This window comes from Thermobia domestica, chromosome 6 (genome assembly GCF_964235325.1).
Source record: "Thermobia domestica chromosome 6, izTheDome1.hap1.1, whole genome shotgun sequence".
Lineage (NCBI taxonomy): Eukaryota > Metazoa > Arthropoda > Insecta > Zygentoma > Lepismatidae > Thermobia > Thermobia domestica.
In genome coordinates, this window is record NC_137459.1 from 57,641,775 (window position 1) to 57,668,592 (window position 26,818).

At 35.1% G+C, this 26,818-nt stretch overlaps 1 protein-coding gene and 1 long non-coding RNA gene across 4 annotated transcripts in view; one reads left to right on the forward strand and one right to left on the reverse strand.

The window, feature by feature from the left end:
• LOC145688018 (uncharacterized) overlaps positions 1-16,333 on the reverse strand; it is a 553,165-nt gene extending 536,832 nt beyond the window's left edge. The window contains exon 1 of one of the 3 annotated variants that reach the window (XM_081761686.1): positions 15,870-16,333. In XM_081761686.1, the coding sequence (XP_081617812.1) occupies positions 15,870-15,926 (57 nt within the window). In that variant the 5' untranslated portion in view covers positions 15,927-16,333. The remainder of the gene's footprint in view (positions 1-15,869) is intronic. The other 2 variants (XM_081761689.1, XM_081761687.1) reach the window with 2 other exon arrangements.
• LOC145688019 (uncharacterized) overlaps positions 1-24,660 on the forward strand; it is a 129,668-nt gene extending 105,008 nt beyond the window's left edge. Inside the window, exon 4 of the long non-coding RNA XR_014131828.1 lies at positions 22,682-24,660. This is a non-coding gene — a long non-coding RNA (uncharacterized LOC145688019). The remainder of the gene's footprint in view (positions 1-22,681) is intronic.
• Positions 24,661-26,818: the final 2,158 nt, after the last annotated feature.

Consider the following 26,818-nt stretch of genomic DNA (forward strand, 5'->3'; position numbering starts at 1 on the left):
CAGAACCAAAAAGATTTCAGTTTGATGGCTGAGACTTCATCTAGCGTCAAATTTTCCTTTATCTCGCACGATGAATAAACAAGTTATCACTTTAATTAAAACTATGTCGATATGGTGTGCTAATTTCTGGTGCAAGGATTCCCAGGTTCGATACCCGCGATTTTTTGTTGAACAACGCCGTGTTCCTTATTTTTATTTATTTATTTATTTTTGCGTTAACCATTCGTCCTCTCAAGCCTACAGTGCATAACAGAGGGGAAAAAAACTAGACATTTTCATTTCATCTTTATTTTATTTATTTATTTATTTATTTATTTATTTATTTATTTCTGTTGTTTCAATATAAAAATAATACAATTTACTTTAGTCATATAACACTCCTTAAAATGGAATCTTCGAAACATGCTACTTTTCAGGTTTCAATTTAATTTGAAAACCAGATAAAATCTGCAAATAACCAGTTTGTTCTGCCTCAGCAATAGTACATGCTGTAAGTGTAGCCAAAGGGAATAAATCAGTGTCTTCCACATTTTCATCTGCAGCTACCAAACATGTCATATTCGTAAAATATTTACTTTAAAAGACACTACATATTCCTGAAAGATATTGATACTACAAGGTAACCAAAAAGTTGCCGTTCGAGAGCAGTAATAAGCAAAGAATGGTAAGTACTTTTAGGTTTCGAAGTAATCTCAGTTTCCAATACCTATTGCCAACGTTCCTACAGCTGCATAATAACCTAGTGACAAAACTCGATGGTTGTGGATTCAAAGAAATCCGTGAGTGTGTTCCGCAGGTCTCGCTCATTTGCGAAGAATCTCCCACGGAAGTAGTTATCAAGGGAATGAAACAAGTCATGATCTGTTGGCGCAAGGTCCCTGAATATGATGCACGGCGCAGTGTATCCCAGCCAAGCTGCTGAAGGATCTCCAGGGTTCTGTTTACCACATGTGGCTTGGCATTGTCGTGGAAGAACAGTACACCCTTGCGATTCATCAATGATGGCTCCTTATGCTCGTAATGCATGACTTGGTGACAATTCCACCATACAGACAGAATAGAATTTCGTGGGTGCAGATGTGGTTTTGAAGTGTGAGAAACAGGGTCACTACAACGCGACAACCAATGCCTGGTACGTTTGGGAAATGTCATAGAGGACTCACTTTACCTTACCGCTGAACAAGTGATCAAAGTGCCGAGTGTACAAGGACAAACAGACTGTCACCCTTTGTTCCTTGTTGACTGCCGAGAATGAGTGGGTACCTACTTGCTTAACTTGTACGACTTCCCTATCCCATGCAGATGTAGTCTGACTGTTTCAGCGCAAACATGGAACGTTTCTGGAAGTTCATGACACATTAGACCACTGTCTTTTTCGATGACTGCTTTTGGAGCCTCATCATCCAACACATGTAGTTGTCCACTGTGAGGTTCATCCGAAAGGCTCACATCTGAACGGAATTTCTCAAGTTTTTTTTTTTTTTTTTTTAAAGAAGAAACTGTGACTTTGTAGTGGCCAAACGGTTAGTGAATGGTGGCTGCGCCTGTAGAGACATTTTTTTCATGATTACAATGTCTACAACATACCGTTACCTTCTGCTGTTTTCAAAAAATGGCCCTGTAGTGGCCAGTCAGTGATTTGTGGTTGTGCCTATCGAGCTTCTTCTTCTTCTTCTTTCTTTTTTTTTCATGAACACCATGTCTACAACGTATCACGGTCTCAAGCAATTCCTCCGACATCCAATTTCCGTAAGGATTGTGCAGGGTCCATTGTCATTTCGGAGGGGACATTGCCCCTCCAACCTTTTTTTTTTTTTTTTTTTTTTTGCGAAAACGTCAAAACCCGTATTTCCTACTTTGAAGTCGTCCTTTCATAGGCAGAGTTTTGTTTCTTTAAAGTGGTCCTTTTAATCAATCGAACCCTTTTTAAAAAGGGGCTCTTTGCCCCCTTAACATATTTTGAGAAAGAAACAAAAAAAGTGTCGATTTATTTTCGGTCTAGTATGTATGTGCCAAGTTTGAAGAAAATCGGATGAACAGAAATCCTTATGAAGCTATCTCCTTTACACTTCACTTTTTGGATTTAACGGGTTTTTGCATCAAAGTCTTCAATTTTAGATCAACGTCTTACATAGGAGAGCATCTAGAGTAATCCAGTGACTTACAGTCATGCATATGGTTAGAGTGACTTTTATTGACGAATGTATAGTTCGTATCCTGTGTTATATTGAATGTGTTGTCTTCAATAGTGTCAGTATAGGAAAGATATAAACTTAAATCAAATATAAAGGACATTCTGGAAAGGATATGCATACTCTTGGCCTGTTAAAAAAAATGAAAGTAATATTGTAAGTTTTCACTTAACGAGAAAATATTATAGTTATTGAGCGTTTGAGTATTATCTAGAATCATTGACAACATAATAAAATTTCAAGAAAAATAATTGCCACGAATTAATTAAGAAAATCAATTAAAAATTGGTTATGAACCAAGTGTTGTTCAATTTATTTACACCAAAGATTTTACTGAGAACTTAAAAGTTTTTTTTTTTAATTATTTTTCAGAACATCTAACAGAAGGATCTTTCATTTAATAATTATAATAATAGAAATCAACTAAACCAACCTGGTGTATGTTTAAAAGCCAAAGATTGATTACCACTTTAGTCTTTCTTTACTTTTTGCTATCTTATGCAAATTTCTCTTGGAAATGATTTCTATTGAAGAGACATAAAGGAATAGCATTTGCATTTTAACTAAGAACTCAAGGAAAATCAAAATTTAGTTTGCGGGTGAAATCCGATAAAAGTCGTCAGCGAATTTACAAGTCACAAAAAAAAAAAAAAAAAAAAAGTTTATGAAATTTGTAGCCGAAATGCACTCTCATACTATGTCCTTAAGTGTTTAGTGTATAAATAAGTTTTAATTATGCTAACAATCAAGATAATGCAACTACATTTGATATAGTAATGCATACTAGGAAAATAAACAATCAATCCTCAAAGTAATTATAGTCTACAAGCTTATAATGTAGAATTCAGTGTTCCAGAAAATCTAAACTGTAGATAAATTTTATCAGATGATACTGTTTTTTTTTACTATTTTTCAAAATACAGGAGGGCACGGTGGCTTAGTGGTAGAGCTCTTACTTCTGGTATGTTGGGTTCTTGGTTCGATCCCCTGCCAAGTTAGTTGGTGGTGGACAGCATCGTGGTGTTTTGTCGGGGTACTCCCGTTTCCGCCTACATTATCATTCCACTATTTCTCCCATTATCATTCATTTTCTTCAATCATCGTCTTTTTTAGCCTAAAAGGTATAATCATGCAACATTAAACTGAAAGATGTAATTTCATTTTCTTTGCAAATTGTAAACAGCAACTAAAAATATATTAGTATTATGCACATTTATATTATTCATATATCTTCATTGTATGCTCATTTTATGTAGCTATGTATCTAAGAATTTTTGTGCATGTTATCCTAACAGAATGTAGCTAGTCATTTCCATGACGTCATCTGTACCTTTATTCTCTGTGTTAAGTATGTACAATACAGGGTGGCCCAAAAGTAGGTATACACCCTTGCATTGATCAAGTATAATATTATAGTTTGTGAGTTTATTTGCTTCTGCTGTTCCGAGCTTAAGGTATAAGTAAAAAGGCTTTAAGAGCAAATAATAAAGAAACTAAATCTACCTGATGGATAACAAAGAGAAATGATATAAAATGTAATGAGCTTATCAGTACTGTACTGTACTATTTTGGGCCACCCTGTATACAGTAGAGTTCCTAACACTCGGCACTCGATTACCCGGCAGTAGGGATAACTCGTCCACAACCTGGCTGGGCGAAAAAAAAAAAAAGAACCCGCGCACAGACCCTTTCAAGTATTTTTCTGAGGTCTGTCTTATCAGGTAATTTTCATTTCATGTAAGGCTCTATGCATTCATAAAGTACGTACTTTTCCTTTGCTAAAGGGTAATTGGGCAGTTTATTCTCTGTTGCATTCTCAGGCAACTAATACATACAAGGACAGTACTGTATTTTCTGAGGAAACACTTGTATTTATTCTTCTGTAATCCCATTCCCGATAACCTGACATTTTCACAAACTCAATCACCTTTCGGTCCATATTAGGTCCATATTAAGTCAAGTTTTCGGGGCTCTGCTGTACAACCAGTGCTGTAGAGGGTTTCTGGGTGCTTTCAGCATAAAAATTCCAGTAAATTAAATTAAATTATTAGTAGAGTCACGCTAGTGTGTTTTATAAGAATGTAACGTTAGAACGTATCTACGTACGGGCGTTACTCAATACAATAACTCTTAAGGAAAGCGAATTTCTGAATTCTGTTTTCTTTTCTTTTTTTTCTCCTTGCAATAGACAGCTAAGGCGATTTGTGTCGGCCGAGTTCGTTATTGCAGTCAATCCGTTAATATTTTCACAGGTAACTGTCACTTTAACAGTGGATATCCATATCCCATACATGGAAATATGTGTTGAAGTTTAGATTTCTTTTAGGTTGAAAGTTCAAAGTATTTTTTCAAGGGCGCCGATTCTGGGGGCCCAGGGGGCCCGGGCCCTCCAGAATCTGATGTGGGCCCCGCTATTGTATTTATGAATATACAATATTTGGCATAATTTGAATGCAAATTTGTCTTAAAATCCTCATATATATACCTTCTGCATCTAAATGCCCCTCCCCCCAAATTTACAGAGTAATCGGTGCCCTTGTATTTTTTGATGTTAAAGTATTAACAGATTTCTCGGTCAACCTCAAAAAAATATTGGTGACGTTTGTAGGTTTCATATCCATCGTTTACTCACTATTCAAACCGGAAGTGGTTCAAATTAGTCATTTGCGGTTTCAATGTTCATCGCCACAGAACGAAAAGGTAACAGATAGTGGGAAGTAACAGATAGTGGGAAGCGTTTTTTCTTTTCTTTCTTTCTTTTTCTTTTTTTCTTTTTTTCTTTTTCTTTTTCTTTTTTATGCAAAAGATTTAACGTCACAGGGCAACGTACCATGACTATTCCAAACACTCTTCCAAAACCGGAAGTGGTTCAAATTTAATATTACTTTCGGTTTCAATACTGATTTTCACAGATAAAAATGTTAAGTAATATCGAGATGTAGTTTTCTGCAATCGATTCTGCGTCCCAAGAATAGGTTTCATAATCTCCAATAATACTATAAATGTTTAAACCATAAATGTTGAGATTTAGTAATTTCCGGTTTAACGATTATTCCCACAGAACGAAAACAGTTATAGATAGCGAGAAGGTTTTGTGCAAAGGATTTAGTGTCTCAAGGCAACGTACCATGACAATCCCGAACATTTTACCAAAACTAGAATTGGCGGAAATTTACTAATACATTCAGTTTCAGTACTGATTTTCAGAGAACAAAAACAGTAAAATATATCGAGATGCTATTTTTTAAAAAATTATTTTACCGTCCCAAGAAAATGTGCCATTTCCTCTGTCAACCCTCTATTCAAACCGGAAATAGTTAAAATGAACCATTTCCGATTTCAACATTTATCGCTAAAGAACAAAATGATATTAGATAGTAAAAAGCGGTTTTATGCAAACGATTCAAGGTGTTAAGATAATATACCATCACAACCTGCAACACTCAACCAGAACCGGAAGTGGTTGTAATTTACGACTACATCCGATTTGAATACTGATTTTCATTGAGCAAAAAATGAGAGATTTTGAGATTCAATTATTAGCAATTGATTTAGCATCCCAAAAATAGGTTCCATCTTCTCCGTTAACCCTCTATTCAAACCGGAACTGGTTAAAATGAACCATTTCCGATTTCAACATTTATCGCCAAAAAATAAAATGGTATTAGATAGCGAAAAGCGGTTTTATGCAAACGATTAAAGTTGTTAAGATAATATACCATGATAACCCGCAACCCTTTCACATAACAGGTTGTGATTGAAATTCACTACTCTTCCAGTTTCTACTGATATTCATATAGCAAAAGCGATAAGTTATATTGAGATGCAGTTTCCTGCAATTGATTCAGCGTCCGAAGAATATGTTTCATCTTCACCGTTAACTTTCTATTCAAACCGGAAGTGGTTAAAATTTCCTACTGTTCTGGTTTCAATACTGATTTTTTATACAACAAAAACGGCGAGAGACTTCGAGATGCATTTTCTTTCAATCGATTCAGCATCCCAAGAATAGGTTTTATTTCCTACCTTAACTCTCTACTGAATCCGGAAGTGGTTAAAATGAATCATTTCCTCCTTCAACATTTGTTCTCATAGAACAAAAAAGGTAATAAATAACGACAAGCGGTTTTCTGAAATTGATTCACGATTTCAAGAGAACATGTCATTAGAATCCGCAACATTCTGCCAAAAACGAATATAGTTAAAATTTACTACTGCTTCCCGCTTCAATACTGAATTCCACAGAGCAAAACGGTAAAAGAGAGATTGAAATGCTTTTTTTTTTTTTTTTTTTTTTTTTGCTATCGGTTCAATAATTTCTCAAGAGTAGGTTCTATCTCCTCTGTTAACCTCCTATTGAATCTGGAAGTGATTCAAATTAACCATTTCCGCTGTTAACTTTTATTGCCATAGAACAAAAATTGTAATAGATAATAAGAAGCGTTCTTTTGCAATTGATTCATAGTCTTAAGAGTACATAGCATCAAAACCCACAAATATCTGCTCAAACCGGAAGTGTTTACAATTTACTACTTCTTCCGGTTCAATACTGATTTCCGTAGAACGAAAACGGAAAGGGATATTTAGACGTAGTTTTTGAGATCGATTTAGCTTTCCAAGAATGTCTTCTTTCTCCTTTCTTAACCCTTTACTCTATCCGGAAATGATTCAAATTGAGGACTTCCGGTTTCAACCTTTATCGTCAAAGAACAAAAACAGCACGGCATAGCGAGTAATGGCTTTTTTAATATGGATTCAGCTTCCGAGGAACAGATTTTATCTTTGATATTATTACTCTATTGTAACAAGTAATTATAGATGTGCTACTTCGAGTTTGATTATTGAAATCCAATAGTTTGAAAGTCTACTGTAATTTCACATTGTAATAAAATGAAACTCACTTGTTATTTTTAAAAAATCAACCATGTTACAGCATTTCTTGTGAGAATATGGGTGGCAGTAATTAAAAATTATTTATTATCTTTACGAGTGTGAAATAATACCGGCTCAATACTTCATGGATGTAGTGTCTTGTAGTATTGATCCCCCTCCAAACTTTGGAATCTTCCCAACAAAATATTCCTGGGTGTGCGTTCGAGTCTGAGAGGGCCTATATTTAAAGGTTTGATCCCAGCATTCGCCTGGTGAAGCTGGGAGAAAACCCTAAAAAAATATCAGTCAGCATCCCTAGATGCGAAATTCGGGGTCACCAGATCGTAAAACTAGAATAATAATTATTCGCTTACCAGGTACGGTTGAGATCTGTCTTGCATAAATTGTTTATGTATTCAATCGACTATCCAATAAACCACTAATTCGTACCTTTGTCAATGAACTTCCATAATCTCACCACGTATAAACGTGATATTGTAACGGAACATACATACGTTTTGCAACATACTACGTATAAACGCTATATAGACAGCTATGAACAGTGTTTCCATAAATCAAGCAATATTGCAAACTCAGCAGGGTTATGTTTTAATAATACCTGTAAAGTAGAGAACTTACTTGTGTAACCTTGATACAAAATATCGCAAATTAAAAAAAAAAAAAACATAGTTTTGCACTAGTTCATGCTTTACATTATATTGATTGATGACTTTATTATTATTATTATTATTATTATTATTATTATTATTATTATTATTATTATTATTATTATTATTATTATTATTATTATCTAGGTATTATTAAGCGAGTGAAACTTAAATGGAAAGTGTTTTTTTAACGTCTTAGAAAATGTCTTGTTTAAGTTCTTGGACAATCATAATTTTATAAGGGTGGAAGTGCAGATATTCATGTAAAATTCTCACACTGTCAAGGAACACTAACAGCTGCAGCACGCTTCCTTGCAGAACATTTTGGAGACTACAAAATAGACTGTCTCACAGCCTCAATACTCTGAGGCGTACGACCACTCTTAGGGCGGTCAGATGCTTTCCTTTTTCAACGCTGAACTTATTGTTCGGAACTCACGCTCTCTCAACCTTACCCTCATGAAGTGAGTGTGAGGTTGGGTGAGCGAGAGTTCCAAATCATGATGTGAGCGTGGGATCGAGCTAGCGTGATGTCGGAATGATGTTGTGAGCGAGAGGTCGAGTGAGCGTGATGTCGAAAAGATGTGAGTGTGAGGTGGAGTGAGACTGGGAGCCAATTGATGTCGTAAGCCTGAGTTTGAGTGAAGTTAAGTCCAGAGTCAGCACCTTTGCCTCGACCCACTGCAGGATCATCTTCCGAACAGGGACATTTTCGTTACGTTTAATAGCAAATTTTAAGCGAAAAGCTCTTTATATTGTAATCACAGAACTGCTGCCTTTAAAAGACATTTCAACTGCGTACGCGAGATAAGCTCCTGACCAAACCATAATAATTGAAAACGGCAGGAGGGAAGTGAGCTAAAATGACGTTCCCCAATCCTCTCGCCCCTCCACGGACAACGCTATAGCCGTTCAAAATGGGGGAGGTTTTGTTGGGTCTCTCATTGTTGTACATTGTGTAGTTCATACTTGGCACGCGCTTCGACTGCACTAGATATGTTCTCACTCTCGCTACATCGAATTATATGATGTAGTTCACACTTGGGGCGCACTTGTCTGCAGTCAATATGTTTTTCGCGCTCTCTTACTTTACAACGCTTAAACAACAGAGTCTGTCTTTCAGTGTGCGAAGTGAGCAAAGCATAATGAAACGCTTTGTCTTATCTCTGTTTTGTCATCGCATGTGCTTCCTCTTTGGTGACTTAACGGAGGTTAAAAAAATAGCTCTCGTATATTCTGTCCCAGTTTTAAATACTCGCAAAATGCATATTCATTATCATAACATGTTATCAAACATAAAAGCTCGATTAATTATTGACTAATAGAAGTTGAATATAATAAAGTCCAATGATTTCGAGTCCATCTCATATACTATGTTGCAAATTCCAATTTATCTTTATATTCCTCGGTATTTAGTGACACAGTACTTCAACCTGAAATTTATATTTTAAAAAATCAGTGCCGGAAATTAATTCTTCCAGAAGTTACTAATATACCACTTTTGTAGAATATGAAACGAAATAAAATCTTTCGTTCAGTGCTACGTGACTGTGCACTTAAAGTTAAAGGTGGTGCCAGATATTAATTACACGGTGCAAGAGAAATAGCAAGAGGAAACGAATAAACCCCGAGAAAACCCAAGAACAGAATGTTAACCCTATAAATGTTCATGTCTGGAATCAAACTAAGGTTCCTTACATGAGAGCTGAGTGTTCTACCACTGAGCCACCGTGCCCCCTTTCCCTTTAGAAACAATAAAGCAACCATCACTGTCCGTAACAAAATTGTATTGAACATGATTATTTCTCTTTACGGAAATTTATTATTATTATTATTATTATTATTATTATTATTATTATTATTATTATTATTATTCGAGCTTCCTCATTGCTAAGCGGTTAGCGTTGGTGTGAAAGATCCAAGTTCGTTTCCCCAAGGGAACTCAGTGGTTTCGATTCCGTGTTAAGCTGTAGGTCCAAATCTCATATAGCCTCGCTTCTGAAAGGGATACTAAAAAGCTCAAAATCTAATCAAATTATTATTATTTATTATTTCATACTCGTATTTCACCATGTCTTTTGTATTAGTGTAAGTTTTGATGTTTTATTAAAAGAAAAAGAATAGAATAGAAAAGAGAAAACAGTTTTAAGAAAGGTTTTTGAACCCGTCACATTCTCGAACTAGTGTAGGTTGAGGTCATAGAACCAGGAACGCCGTTAAATGAAAATCAAACAAAATAGTTAAAACAAACAGGACTTCGCAATAGGTTAGTTAACGTCCGCTCTGCCGAACTTAACCGAGTCACGTTCGCTGTGAAACGATTTTAATCAATTTTGGTTATACAACACAAAATTCCCAGGAGGAGAACACTTGAAAGTTGAAGTACAACAGACAGTTAACTTTTAGACAAATCAGTTGATAAATGAGGAAACGAAAATAATTACATGTGTTCCAGGGCGGAGGTATCTTCGGTTGATATGTGTAAACTTTCATATGCAATGAGCGCAGCTAATATTAGTTGTGTAATACAAAGGAAAACTACAAACAAATGGCTTGACAGCTATGCATGCATTTTCAATATATATCTAATCATAATGTGTCCGCCTTTGCTCAAGACACGAGATTGCCAAATGTTTGAACAATCAGAAAAATGTTAGTTCACTGGAGTACTGCACTTGTCCAATACATAATTTGCATAAATAACATCTCCTAAATATGGTTTTATACAGGGTGACCCAAAAGTAGGTATACAATTCCGTACTGATCAGCTCATTGCATTTTATATAATTTCTTATTGTTATCCATCAGGTAGACTTAGTTTCTTTATTATTTGTTCTTAATGTAATTTTACTTATACCTTAAGCTCGGAACAGCCGAAGCAAATAAACCCATAAACTAGAATGTTATAATAGATCAATGCAGTGGCGTATACCTACTTTTGAGCCACCCTATACATCTCTTGCGATTCGTGCCTCAGAAAAGAAACAGTAGACGGCAATAAGAAGCAAACAAATTACATTGAAATATTAGTTAAGTTACTTCAGTATATTTAATTAGAATGGAGTATTTAAAAAAAAAGAACTAGATTTTTCGTGCTGAATACATTCTGCAGGAGTGCACCTAGAAATTTTTGTTGGAAGATATCCAAGCTTCAGGGAGTTGTCCAATACTACGAACCACTACGTCTATGAGTATTGAACGGGTGTGATTCTGCACCCGGAAGGATGATAAGTAATTGTGAAATACTTCCACCTATATTTTCAAAAGAAAAACGATAGAACTAGACTGTTTATGTAAGAGAAAGAGTACAAATGAAGCGTAAGATCAAATGTTCTTGCTACATCAATCATTTCTCTGTTAAACAAGTATAAGTTTTATTGAGAAAGTGTACAAATGTATTTTGAGTTAGAAAGTTTTGGGGGGGATCCGGACCCAATATACCCCCATGGGTGCACCCCTGAAATTCGGCAATTGTTTTTTGGCCCTTCTGTCAGATTTTATGAAATTCTCTAGTAAATAATACACTGGATGACACAACTCAGTTGCAATGTGTTCATACGATCACCTTGTCCACTACTGTCTCAGAACGTATTTATTCAAAACATGTTATTCATTCGCACAGCATATTTTGTTAGGTTCTTTAATGTAGTAAATACATGGTTATTAATTATTAATGCTTAATTTTTGAAAGATCCTGTTGCGAAATACCATTGTCGTACACCACGGGTTGTCTTCCCATCCATGATCTTGTGTACTATTTCATGAACGCCTTTATCTATTTGGAACAAAATTGACACAAAAGGACTTCAATTGTTAACATAGAGACTTGCTAAGCTTAGAGAAGACAGCTCAACCCTTCTGAGAATGAAACCTGTTTACAGTGTGAAAATATAAACGATAACAGACCTGATACTAAATCTCCATACAAAGGTAGAATTAAAATTTAAATGATTTGTAACGTATAAGAAAGAATAAGAGGAATCACATGAAAATTAATTAGTAATCTTTGATTATATATACAAAATAACCATGCCTGAAGTGAAAAATACAAGCATACACTGACGCAAGTCAGCATGCTTGGAACGTGTTTTTCTTCCTTTCAATATCTCAGTATAAGTACCAAGATAAGAGGTCCATGCTAAGATGCTGTTTCGCTTAAGCTGCCTCCGTGACGGTTGGTAATAGCGATTAGCAGCTTCTAGTACTTTACGTCATTTCAAGTAATCTTAGACCAGCATTTTATGTGATATATTACGTATTTGGAACCATGTAAACCAGTCAATGTTTGCCAATAGTCACAGTTGCAGTTTAAGTGAAATAGCAGTTCTATAGAACTGATAAGATATTGCAGACAATCACCATAGAAGTATAACAAACTTAAGTAGCTTTATATTATCTGACAGTATAATACTGTTCTCTGAAAATGTTTACAGTAATATTTCGTCAGACATACATTATACGGTAGTGTGAACATAAAATTAGATAATGACTATATGAGTTTGAAATTATAAACCTCTACGTACTTACCCTATATTGAATTCTAAGTTAACTTAGCTCAATAAATTTTAGTATGGGTCCCGGCTTTTACTCTTAATATGTTCACTTAACAATATTGGCTTTTTGACCAAATTAATATCAAAAAGCCAGAGTTGTACCTGTTAACCCCCGCTAGTAAAATTGTTTCTGGCAAGTTCAGATAAGTTATTTTATTTCTCTACAAACATTTTGGCCAGTTGAACTCATAATTATTTCCTTTCATCATTCGAAGCTACGAGAGGAAATCTTAATGATGTATTAAAGCCATTGAAAATTAGTGCTAATTTACAAGATTAGGTTGCATATTAGAGCTCCGAAAACAAGTTCATCTTGCTTTACATTGCGGTTTATTACTGTTTCACAAGAAATGTATAATTTTGCTTGTATTTCATTTTATTTTATTCTATTTTATTTTTCGTTTGTAGCTAATAAATGCATACGGCAACTTTTCATCACAATATACTCATTGATTCCTTATTGAAAATTAATATAGTCTACACTGCTTCTTCACTTATCAAACACAACTTAGCAATTTAATTTCGATTAACAATTTGCTCGTATCAGCTCGGAAATCGTGCATCTAGTTGATTCTGATTTTTGCGTTATTTTTGCTTATTACTTAATAGTTTGCTTATTAGCTGTTTGTAATTTTAACAGACACACATTTGTTTTAATTAATAATTGTTCCACAATATTATAATGGATTTTAAAATAAGCCATATGTAACACCCACGAGGAACAGTGAATACATGGGATAAAGAAATGTTCATAATATTGAGACATTGAAACCGTAAGTGCTTGCATATTTATATAATGACAATATAAGTAAAATGGGGAAAGATGCGCGCGCACTATTTGCTTTCCTACTGTCTCCAACTATTCCAGTCATGCTTGTTGCAAATTACTTGTTATATATTTAAGAGAAATGTTCCTTTCAGAAAATTAAATAAGTGCATGTGATGGACCTTTTTCTGAATCTACGTCATAGAGCAATTTTAGCTTTTCTCAAAATCGGAATTGAGCTGAAATGCTTCTTGGGATACTCTTTCATTAGTTGGAGTTTCACTTTCTTGTGCAAATGGTAACAAGCATAATTAGATCAAACTACGCAATTGAATTGCATCTCATTTCTTACAAAGATTTCAAGTTTAACTACTCGATTACATCTATTAAGCCTAAGTAGTTATACCTTGTAGAAGTTTGCGTTATAGTATCCAAGTATAGAAAAGAATATATTATATGTCTTATATGCATGAAAAATAAGAAACAAGAGCAACATCTCACAGAGATACTTCCTGATTTTCCAAAATTTTCTTAGACAAATGCAATACATGTACGTTTATTTAGTAATAAAGATAAAGTTTCGCCTATGCTCATAATTAGACATGTTGCTAGGATTGAGGCTCTAAATATATAATATTTATTTGTAATATAAATCTTAGCAAAAAATGTATTATATAAAAGCTTCGGAATAGAATTTAAACTGGTTTGAGAAACTAATGCAGATTATTTATTATAATATATTGTGAAGTATTAATTTAGTCTCGATATTAGGAAAGATTTAGAAAGAGTAAATAACCTTTCATTGTGTTATTCTACAGTTGCAACAAGCACCAAATTTACAATTAAAACTCAGTTTGAAATTAGGAATATATCCCTGCATTTTGCCATTCCTGAACATATTTTTTGACTATGACATAATTTCTTATTTTCTTGTTTGTACTACTTTCGTTTTGATAGCGTAACGTTGAAATCAATATATATTTAATTAATATGTAATTTTGCAAACAATATGTTTTTGTGTATGATTGGGTGAATATTCAATGAAACTATACAAGACGTTATTGTAAATTACGGTATTATGCAAACCAATGTGGATACTGTAATGTGTAAAATCCTTTTGAAAATCTTTGGAATAATGTGGAACTTAAACATAATTCCAGTAAATGCGAGAAGGTAAAGTAAGCAAATATGAACCGTATGAGTATATTGTTAAATTTTCTTTTATAAAAACCTAGATTAGTAGCTGCAGAATACTTGGAATTAATATTTTATTATTACTGAATGAAAACATAAAAATGAGTATTGTTACTAACACTTTTTTTCATTTACTGTAAAACCAGAAAAGTAATTAGTAAAAAACAAACGTTGTATTGGAATATATTAAGGGAAATTGTTGTTGTCAATGTTGTCTTAGTATTCTATTAAATGAAAATTAAATGAAATAAATAAAGTTCTTTAATTGCTAATCGCCATAAAAAGATTTGTGTCCGTGAACAAACTTTCTTAAGCAACTCATAGAAATTAAAATTCGACGTTTTGTAGAACGATAGTATATAAAGCAGCTATCAGCATATCACGATACTTTCACAATCAAAATCAGATTTTTTTCATTTAAAAGAAATTGGGATTGTACATGAATAATTTCCTGTGTTTGTGGTGTTAAAGCCAATCACGACTCTTCTGAAAGATTTTTTTTTATAATATAGAGTCTAGAGTCTGTATCATGATAATTGGGACTATAAACAACTATTTTTGGAAAAGGGAATATAATCATTAATAATTAACCGTTTCTGTACTTTTTAACACGATTAACTGATGTGAATACATACTTATTTACCATCTGTTCTAGCTAATTCGATATTTCAAGAACAAAATTTGATGTGGCAATTGCTTTTGAAAACTGACGGTAATTTAGAAAAGAAACTGGCAACGATCAATTGTGGTTACTGATATATAGTGTCAGTTACATGTGTGATTGTCACTTTACGTATTTCAAGCTTTATATCATCATTATTTCTTTCATGTTTCAATAAAGGTGTTTTCTGTGCTTAGGATGTTTTTACCTGGCTACTACTAGATGTAAGTTCTGATAATGTGTTATCAACTGAAAGGTTTAAACAAAATAGATTCTGTTTATTTGTATGCATACAGTGCTTCCTCTAAGACACGACTTCCGGATTCCAATATCTGAACTTTGTTTAATCCATACATGAAGAGAAACTCCTATTGAAGATACCAATATGTATTTTCTTTGTACTTTTCTTTCCTAGTAATATGATATTACATTTATTATTAATATGTAGAATTTAGTTATCACTTTATATATCTTACGTAACCACTGCACTGTGTGTTTTCAGTAAGTTATCACTAGTAGGCGTTCGCAGTCTTCCAGCACAAGCACGGAAGTGCGTTCCACTTTACAGAACGCTACTCTTCAACTTCACAGTGGAATGAAACACTCTTTGCTTGATTAACTGCACTCATGATGATGGATGTGTAGCAAAAATTGGAATCACATGATATTAGGGGACACAATCACTGGTCACGAACCCCGATCTCTGTAATTATTTAACTATTCATTTATTTTACCTTTATGAAGATTAGCCCTTGAGAAGTTGGTAACTTTGTTAGGACATCTTCTGAATCAACCTGAGGCATTGAAATCTTGGTTTCGAGCTTCGAGGACAACCATCTTTGAATGTAATAAAATGTGTCAATTCCTTGGATATGATGGAGTGGGGATACAGGAACTTTCACACACACATGTACACATATGTATTATATATATATATATGAACACACACACACTTCAGCTTACCTTATCTACTGGCATGGAGGGGCACGCTCTACATAAGTTCCAAAATGAACCAATCATGAGAGATACGTAGAGAGTCCACGCTCAAGGCCACACAATTTTAATTCCCTGTATAGGGTTTGGTGTACTGTCACCTTCACTACAGTAAAACCAACCAGCTGCTGAGCACACAACTGAGCTCTGGGGCTGAATTCGATCGATACCACGGCGCTTCTAGACGCAGACACTGACTCCGTTCACTCGAGCCAACACACACCAGCGTGAAAACTACGGCTCTCTCTATTCATACTCGCGCGGTAACCACACTGGAATCGATACATAAGGGAGAGCCACTGGAAACATGGTGTCGATATCTCGTGGGTGACACACACACGAAATAAATGTCCCGAAAATACATCCGTCACATTTGTTGCAAATACTGCATCCCCAAATATCTATGCCACTAGTTGCACAGAGCAACTTTCCAACAATGCGTAACCCTATTACATCATCATCTCTGCGAATCTGATGTGACCTACGCTAAGAGGGGAAGATATCGTGATCTTACATCATGCAATTACTTTGTACAGCCATTCAGAAACACACGCCACTTTCAAACCACGCTACTCTACAGCCGTACGTTTTCATAGCATAGTTGTACTCTTGGATACGCGACTGACTAACACACGATAGGTTACAGAGTTCAATATCCTATGTCCATCGATTCTTAGCGGTAGAACTTTTCACTGAAAGTAGTTCTAGAAAAAACACATTTAGTGAATGGAAAGAAATTTGTCAATTGTCTCTTTAATCAATGTAATGCTGTATATACGTACTCCCATAAATCCATATGGTTAGCGTGCGTGCCTTTGATGTGCGTCCTTCTAGGTTTCCAGAAAACACGTTTTTCCTGTTTATTCAGCATTGGACACAATTGTAAAGATACTTGGACTTAGATATACTGAACTCTACCCTCGAAACTCAATAATAACGGCGTTGAGAACCGATGTGCTGACCACACATCAATCAACAAAATAAAACATGAGTTGCTCCAACATTTATACAGTCGAAATACAGACATTATTATTTGCAAGGTTAAACTTACGGTATGAGTAGGAAACAAATTACACGTGTGACACCATTAGATTTATAAGAACAGTAAAAATACTTTTTCCACATACCGTAATATACTATATTTATTTATTTATTTATTTATTTATATGAAAGTACATATGAAAGTATATATGAAAGTATATGACTAAAAATAAATCACAAAACGCACACAAGAGTGTTCATTTAAATCAATTAAACAAATAAAAATATTAGTTAAATTCTATTGCATATGCAAAAGAATTAATTTAGTTATAAGTCCAACTAAAACTGAGAAAAAATTGTAGGTGGTGTACCTAAAAAGGTAGGTTACATGCGTAATTCCTGTAGTTTTTGGACTTAACGTACAGCAAACGTGTAACTGAAAATGCAAGTTTTATAATACTTTCCGTATAAGTGTTTCATATATACGTATTTTCCGTATGACTGTATATAGGCGGTCAGGATCTGACATACAAATGGACGTACATAACACATAGCTGCGGAATGTAACATAAGTAAATGCATGTGATATACGGAAAGCTGTTAGATATCAGACATCCTACAACGGCATGATGTAACATCTAAGGGCAGTGTGTATGTAGCATATGGATAACGTATGCTCCGCACTGATTTCTGTAGTAAGCAAGAGGATTCCGTATACTTGTACAATATACCGCTGTCCGGAGAACGGATTTTACTCAGTGTATGCTATACTTAAGTATTGGAAGTCTTATACAGTACAAGGGCTCTATCCGTCCGTCCGTCCGTTTGGCGATACATATAAATGTTTAAACGGTAAGAGACATCGAGATGCAATCTTCTGAAATCGATTCAGTGTCCCAAGAATAGGTTCCATCTCCCCTGTTAACCATCTTTTCTTCAAACCGGAAGTGGTAGAAATCAAATATTTCGTCCAAAGTAGTAAATATTAAATATTTCCTATTTTTATGTTAATCGCCATAAATTAAAGTTGGTAATATATAGCAAAACATGGTTTTGTTTAATCGAAAAATTGTTGGAATGAGAAAGTGGGAGGAAACGGGATTACCCCAAGAAAACCCACTAATAAGATGTTGTCCACCACAAGCTTACTTAGCCGGGATCGAACCAGGGACCCCATGTGCCAGAAATTAGCGCTGTACCACTGATCCACCGTGCCTCTGAAGCCATATAAAAAAATCAATTCACGCTATCGTTTACCATTTGAAAGGGGCAAGGTGGCTCAGTGGTACAGCGGTTACTTCTGACGCGTGGGGTCGCTGTTTCGATCTACGGAGAAGTAAAGTTGTGGTGAATAACATCGTGTCCATGGGGTTTCTTGACGTACTCCTATTTTCTCCCACATTATCATTCCACCCATTCTTCCATCGTCATTAACTTGCCTTAGTCATCCGTCTTTCCTTAGCTTAATGGACATAATGGTTGGACGTTAAACTGAATAATTTTTGATATGGCTTCAGCGCCCCAAGAAAAACTTCTTTCTTTTTCTTATCCCTCTATTACAACAAGAAGTTAGACACCGATTACTTCTAGTTTCAACATCGAATTCGCCTAGTTTCAAAGTCTACCGTAGTTTTACAGTCAGAAACGGAAGTCACCTGTTTAAATAAATATGTAAAAAAAATGTATTTAATGCACCGAAATAAGTGAAATGATGCATATTGTTATTTTAATTGTAGAAAAACTAGTTTAATGTATGAAACAATAAATTCAATAGAATTAAACGTACAGAGTGTAGCCTAAAGTTTTATCTTTGTTTGTATATGACCAACGATATAATCAAAATAAAAATGAATATAATCATCTTTTTTCTTGGGGACATGGTAGCTCAGTGATAGAGTGCTTATCTCTCGTGTGTGGGGTCTGTAGTTCGATCCCCGGACAAGTAACTTTGTGATGGACAACATCGTGTCAGTGGGTTTTCTTGGAATTACTCCTGTTTCCTTCCACATTCTTATTCCACAATTTTTCATCATCATTCACTTGCCTTAATCATCGTCTCCCTTAACTTAAAGGGTAAAATCGTGGGACGATGAACTTAAAAAATTCATTTCATTTTTTTTTATTTCTATTGAATTTTCGAGTATAATCACATCACTGAAGAATATTTTTTTTAAATAATTTAATTTATTTTCATAAACTTTCAGATATGTACTTCCCAAATTTTGTAAATAAAAAATTCCAAAATTTCCTAGAACTCAAATCTCAAAGTTTTGAACTTTTGAATGTAACTCTTTCCTTATTATTGACAGTTCTTACTCCTTTATTTCGTAGGTTCATTTTTTTCTGGGAACACGGTGGTTGAGTGGAAGAGTGCTTGCCTCTGGTACATGGGGACGCTGGTTCGATTCCAGGCTAAGTAAGTTTTGTGGTGGACAACATCGTGTCTGTGGGTTTTCTCAGGATACTCCCATTTCCTTCTACATTATTATTTCACCAATTCTTCCATCATCTTTCATTTGTCTTAGTCATCCTTCTCCCTTAACTCAAAGGGCATAAACATAGAAAGTTAAACTGAAATATTTCAGTTTCGTTTCGTAGTTTTTTTCCTATGTTTTTGGGTGCAGTGTCTTCGTAATTTTGTTGTTTTTTGTTTTACAATTACAAATAGTTGTTCCCTGCTATTCTTCTGCCCACTTTTTACTATGGGTTAAGATTTTACCTAATTAAAATCTCTAATTGTTTACATTTAACAAATTTATTTATTTATTTATTTATTTGAGTTTGTTCACCAACCATCCCAAACTCCATATTTATGCAATTACTAAAGTAGTTCGTTATAAAACAATCGATAGCTCAGGTAGCGATATCTATTAGCGTGACTATTTATTATTTAGAATTAGTGTGACGCACAGACGCAGACGTATGGCTTTTATGACTAGGATAGTTTGATCAAAAACGAAGTTGAGATAAATTTACTTGGCATTTCTCTCATAAACTTTTATTACTGGATTTCGTAGTACTTTCTACATATTTTATTACGCTATGTTCTCCAAATTTTAGTATTGTCTTTTATTTTACAATTGTTCAAGTTAAAAGGAAAATTGAAATTTTTGGGGGGGGAAGTATCAAAAGATCCAATATATTTCAATCAATTTTTGGGGGGGTAGGCCTTATATCTGGAGAACTACACATATTGTAGCCAAACCTAAACTATCACTTAACTCAGTATGATGTCATTATTCCGTAAATAATAATAATAATAATAATAATAATAATAATAATAATAATAATAATAATAATAATAATAATAATAATAATAATAAATTCGATTTAGGAGCCGTTCAAAAATTTTGTGGCCTCTGATCCAAAAAATAATTACTGACAAAGATCGAAATCTTTTGATCCATTTTTTGCTTTCCTAAATTTGTTCTTATTATTATTTGTAATGTCTCCCTAAAACTCTTATCCCTTTATTTTATGGCATTTTATATATATTCCAGGGTGCTATGTTTTCCAAATTTTAATATTATCTTCTTTTAGTCAGTAAAAAAAATATATTTCGGAGCAAGTATTCTGTTTGAATGACTAGCTAGATAATAAGCAACCCTGATACTAATTTTGATGTTCTTTAAAAATGTAATTGGTTTTCTTTAATCAAAGAAAATAATATCAAATATACTTACAGTATTTACCATGAATGCTTCAGATAATGCTAAAGGCAGAGGACGCAAGAGAAATCATTTGTCTTTATTTAATTATATCTGTTCTCATATAATCTTCGGTTATTCCGTCATACAGAAGGTTAATATACCCCGAACAACTAGGAAAGTACGTCTTGTTGCTTGTCTTACTGAAAGTCGGGCAAAGTGTCACAGATTCCTTAATGAGACTCGTGACAAGCTCCTTCCTTCTAATTGTCATTTTTTTAAAACATTACTCTCCCCCCCTTCCCCCTCTCTCTCCCTCTTTCTGTCATTCACACGTATCAAGATAATTCGTCACAAATTGTGGTTTTTAAAAAAAGTGAAAAAAAACACTTCGAAAGCAATATTTTAGCTTCTTTAAGCTTCTAATACAGTTTAATTTAATACGAGATACGCAAATTACTAAACAGAATGTCCTCAATAAATAATTATACGTTACTAGCTTTTATATGCAAAAATGTTTGGTAAATGGATAATACAAAAATTTTAGGATATTCACTCGTTACCAAATATCGTGCAGGTAATTAAATCAAACTCGGATATATTTATGGCAAGAGTCTATTGAGAAATCTTACCTGAAAATGAGGTTTGGATACACATAAAAGGCGGTTATATAAATTTGCATTTTGTTAGTTTTTAAAATAGTTTAACTTCCCATGATTATGCTCCGATCCTAAAGCAGATGATGAAATGGGTGATAATTGTGGAATGACGAGAGTGGAAGAAAACGGGAAAGTCCCGAGAAAACCCATACACATGGTATTTGTCCACCACAAAGCCACTTTGGCAGGATCTGGGATCCAACCAGGACCTCCACGCGCCAGAGACGAGCACTCTACCACTGAGCCACTGAAAACCCAATTTTAGTGAAATGAACAATAGGATAGAATATGTTCCACTGGCGAGCTTTTGTTTCTGCGCCGATGAACATTTAGGTTCCTTAGGACATAGTTTTTTTTAATAAAAAAATGCATTTAAAAGTTGAATCGATTATGCAAATTTCATTCTCGGAGGCAGTTCCGATTGAATGGTACAATTTATGTACAGTTTCCAGTAAATTAAAGAGAATGTGTTCCTAATTAAAGACAATGAACAATTCACATCTATTGGAAATTGCGTTCCCAAAATATTCCTAATATTCCAAGAAAGAAAAAGCACTTACGAGCGCTAGTAACCAAGTCTTGTAGAAGAAATCTTTGGAGGGATTTAGAAGATTATTCAGAGCTTCAATTTAAATTCCTTCCTAGCATTTAGAATATTTTCGTCATCTTCCTTAGTATTGCAGGACAAGAAAACGTAGACCAAATTTAAGAGAATTTATTAAGTGCAGTATCAGTATTAATTATAGTAAATTGATTAATTTAATATGATTATACAGGGTGTTTCAAAACAACACCGACAACGCGTTTGGGAAGTGATTTCTGACGCTAAGATAAGACAAGAAGTATAGATCAACTTGGGTGCACAAATGCTTCCTTTCGGAGTTATTGGCTGCCGAAAACATGAAAAATTAAGTTTAAAGGCCCATAGCTTCAAAACTGTGGAATACCGTAGTCAGGTCAAAATTTCAATTAGGAACTAATATGAGCACTATATAAAAATACCTGTTTCTGAATCCTAAGGTACTCATGAAACAATTTTTATAGAGGGAGTTCGGCTACGGGTATATAATTTGAAGTACCCTCCAACTATCTCTATAAAAATTGTTACGGAAGTAGCGCAGGATTCTGAAACTTGGATATTTGGATAGGACATATACTATTTCCTAAGTGATGTCCTGACCCGACTGCGGTGTTCCATAGTTTTGGAGCTATGGACCTTTAGAGTTCATTTTTTCATGTTTTCGGCAGTCTATAACTCCGAAAGGAAGCAGTTGTGCACCCAGGTTGGTCTTATCTTGGTGCCAGGAATCACCTCCCAAACGTTGTCGGTTGTTTTGAAACACCCTATATATACATAGAGGGTTGGTCTTAATGCACGAAGTGGATGCTTCACGTAACACTTTTCATGACAATACAAAGATTAATGTTAACGTTTGTTTTGATCGCTGTAGTAGAAATATGGGGGAAATGTTCTAATTTTTTTCTTATTTTACAGATGATTGCATGAAGTAGACGTCCAGGAAGTATGAGATGGAAAAAATCACAGTTACCCAGAGATCGAAAACTATTGAACTGTATTTTGAAAAACAGTGGTCAATTGTCTTAACTCAAAGAGCATATCATCGCCTGTTTCCTGTCAGGGATGCATTTTCCGAATCAATGGTTCGTCTTTTGGTTGGACGTTTCACAGAGCATGGTTCAGTAGATGATTTGCGGTGATCGGGGAGACCACGTTTGCCAAAAATAATTACAGCAGTAGAACGGGTTCGGATGAGTATCCAAGAAGCATCGGAGGTTTCCACAAAAAGGCTGGTAACGTGAGATTGAGTCTAACGACACTGTGCCGCATGATGATTTGTATCTGTATTCCTACAAAGTACAACTGGTGCCACAACTGCAACAGATTATGGGAAATGCCTCAGATTTAAAATGCGCATTGAGGAGTTCGTACTTGAGAACGCAGATTTTCTTTTCAATTTGAGTGTGAATGATAAAGCATACTTCCACCTCCGTGGGTTCGTAAACCAACAAAATTGCAGGGTTTTGGGTACCAAGAACCACACGTTATCTACCAACGTCAACGACGTATTGTGAAGTGTACTTTAAGGTTGTGATGTAACGTCACAGAGAATCATTGGGCCTCACTTCTTCGAAGATGACAATGGAAATGCAGTTGCCGTCACCGTGCTTGATACCAGGCTATGACTTATAAAGTTTTGCTCCTATTAGTGGAGAACATCCCAGACGTGTGGCTTCAGCAAGATGGCGTTACAGTGCACAAATCCAGGGATAGAATCACACTACCGCAAACCATTTTTGGACATCAAATCATTTTAAGAAATTCATTCGTTCCCCGGCCAATGTACTGTATGAATCAAAAACAATTTGATCATCAGCCATATAAAACAAAAGTTAGATAAATAACTTCAAGCTTTGGAACTTCTATGAAACTGACTGTAAATTAGATCGAGATTTGCAATTTGTAAAATGAGCTCGTATTTCTTAATTACAAGTCGAGCACACGAGTGTTCTTAGCTCCGTCTTGGTTATATGTTTAGCGTACGCGTCTTCAGTGTGGGAGACCTTGGTTTGATTCCCAGTGGGAGGATATACAGTTCAGATTCCACATTAAGTATTAGGTTTATATTTCATATAGCTTCGGTGTCAAAGCGGACACAAATCTCCGATGCAACTAACAACCGTTCTATTCATCATTTGCTAACATGGAAAACCTTAAGTAGTTTAACGTTACTTTTTAGTGATGAGACGATATAAGGCAAAATTTCTTCCTCAAAATTTGATCCAAATCATTATTCGTATTTGTTTCTAAAACAACTATTTACACCAGGGATAAAATCCGGGAACACGCAATACAATTGAGAATATGACAGTAAGTTCACTTATTATGTTAATTAACAACTTCTAAATGTTACGATCCATTAAAGGTCGTGACAGGATAAACGGCGTTTAAGTTTTTGATGCATTATAAGGACATTAGCTCTTATCTTGACATAGTGACAGAGATTCGCTACTCTTAATTGAAATAAACTTCCTCTGTCACAAATGATCCAAAATGTTGTTCCACATCGAGAATCAAACTGTAGAATCACGAGCACCAAAAACATGTATCCCAAGCCTTAGATCAGCTAAACATTACTAAAATCGCAGTACAAACGTATCATATTGATGCGTTAAATTTCTTTTTGATGTATTCCTTGTTCCGTAACCACTCGCAGTGAATTAGAGAGAGCGAGAAATGGAAATAATGTTGATTTACATAACTTATATTACACATTATTCAATTAATAAATATCATCATTTGCATTCCAAACATTAATTAAATACAAATTAATTGTTTTATACATCCACTTTCGTTGATTTCCACAAGATAGAATTCTCAATGCTAATAATTAATTAAATATACAAATGTCAAACATCCCTGCATCATATTGTCTAATATTTGTAATAAATTATAGGAAGTTTTTGAATAAAATGACATTTATGATTTGTTGAGTGTAATTTTTCGGGATAAAAACATATTCGTGTTTTCTGAAATTTCCTCATTTTTGTCTCTATGCCTGTTGTTCTGTATGGTTGCGAAACATGGTCGCTTACTCTGAGGAAAGAACGTAGACTGAAAGTATTTGAGAACAAGATTGAATATTCGTATCCAGGAAAAACTGAAATGGAGAATGGTGGAAACTTCATAAGGGGGAACTACATAATTTATACGGTTTACCAAACATGGTTAAGGTCATCAAATCTAGGAGGCTCAGGAGGGCAGGTCATGTAGCCAGAATGAAAGAAAGAGGAACGCGTTCAAAGTTTTAACTGGAACTCCCAATCAGAAAACGACCATTAGGAAGACCTAGGCACAGATAAAAGGACAATTTTAAGATGCAATTTGCAGAAATACACTAGGAATACAAAGTAGAAACTGGATCCAATTGACTAAGGATAGAAGTCAATGGAGAGCTTTTGTGAACGTGGCATTGAACTTCCGGGTGTCATAGGCCATAGAGCTAGTTAGTTAGTTTTCTATAAGTCATTATTCATTTTCTAAAAATTAATATAGTACTATATTCATATTCACTTTATCATTAACAACATACATTATTAGGAGAATCATTTTCGTTGGAGCTAAAGGCTAGAATCAAATAAATAAATAAATAAATAAATAAATAAATAGTAATCACTATAAGCTCTAGGTCGTTGTCTTACATATTCTTCCTGCTAAAAGGGGCACTAAATTCTAATTAACAATTCACCAATCAAACATTCTTCGTTCATGACCTATCATAAGATATTTATTCCCTTGATTGAACATACATTCTAGAAATTTTGATTTTATTTAATTAATTACAGGAAAGATAGAAATAAAATAGAAAGTAAGTATATTCTCAACTTTTTGTGTGTAGATAGGGCCGATCTCACCGTCTATTAATCATTTCGAACTCAGAATTAGGGATGGCCAGAACCGGTTCTTGGTGGAACCGGTTTTCGGGTCTGAACAGATCCGGTTCTAGAAGATCCGGTTCCGGAACCGGTTTTTCGAATCCAGGTCTGGAACCGGTTCTTCGGATCCAGATCTAGAATCGGTTCTTCGGATCCAGGTCAGGAACCGGTTCTTCGGATCCAGGTCTGGAACCGGTTCTTCGGATCCAGGTCTGGAACCGGTTCTGAAAACAGAACCGGTTCCTCGCGGAACCGGTTTCGTTGGAACCGAAACTTTGTTACCATCCCTATCTAAACGCGAGCTGCTGGCAAGCTGTGAACAGTATGCTAGATGAAATGGTGGAAGCGACAGGCAGGCCCCCAGGCGGCGGCAGCTTGTCTCATTTGGCTAAATAAACTGGGTAACTGGCAAACTCATTGGCTAAACAGGCAAACTGGCCAACTCATTTGGCTAAACACCCACTGGTGGACCAAAATTTTTTTTCTGGGGGCACAAGCGGGTCTGGGCGGGGAAGGCACAAGCGCATGGTCCTCTTTGCATTATTTTTGAAGGTGAACTTTGTGCCTCCTTTACGGGTCTTTGGAGGCTTTCGGATCCAGGTCTGGAACCGGTCCCTAAGATCCGGTTCTGGAACCGGGTTTTCAGATCCAGATCTGGAACCGGTTCTTAAGATCCGGTTCTGGAACCGGGTTTTCGGATCCAGGTCTGGAACCGGTTCCTAAGATCCGGTTCTGGAACCGGGTTTTCGGATCCAGGTCCGGAACCGGTTCCAGAACCGGTTCTGAAAACTGGATCTCCGAGAACCGGTTCCTCACGGAACCGGTTCCGCCGGAACCGGAACTTTGTGGCCATCCCTACTCAGAATCTTACAGATGCACTTGATTTTAAGGAATACTATATAGCTCACGTAATGCCTGTTTCTTATGCAACCAGCTTTACTTCAGAGCTAAGTGGGTTTCCAATGCATTCAAATAGGTAACTTGTATTGCTTATCTAACACACGTGAATCCGTCTCTCAAGAAAAAGGTAAGTATTTCGTTGCGCTTGTCCAGCCCAAATATGTTGTTCAAACATTGAAAAGAAAAAGAAAACATCAAAGTTATTTACTAGAGAAGTATATGCATGAATCTAAAAATCAGAGTAATGGGTGCCGTGCATGTAGCGAAGCGAAATGAA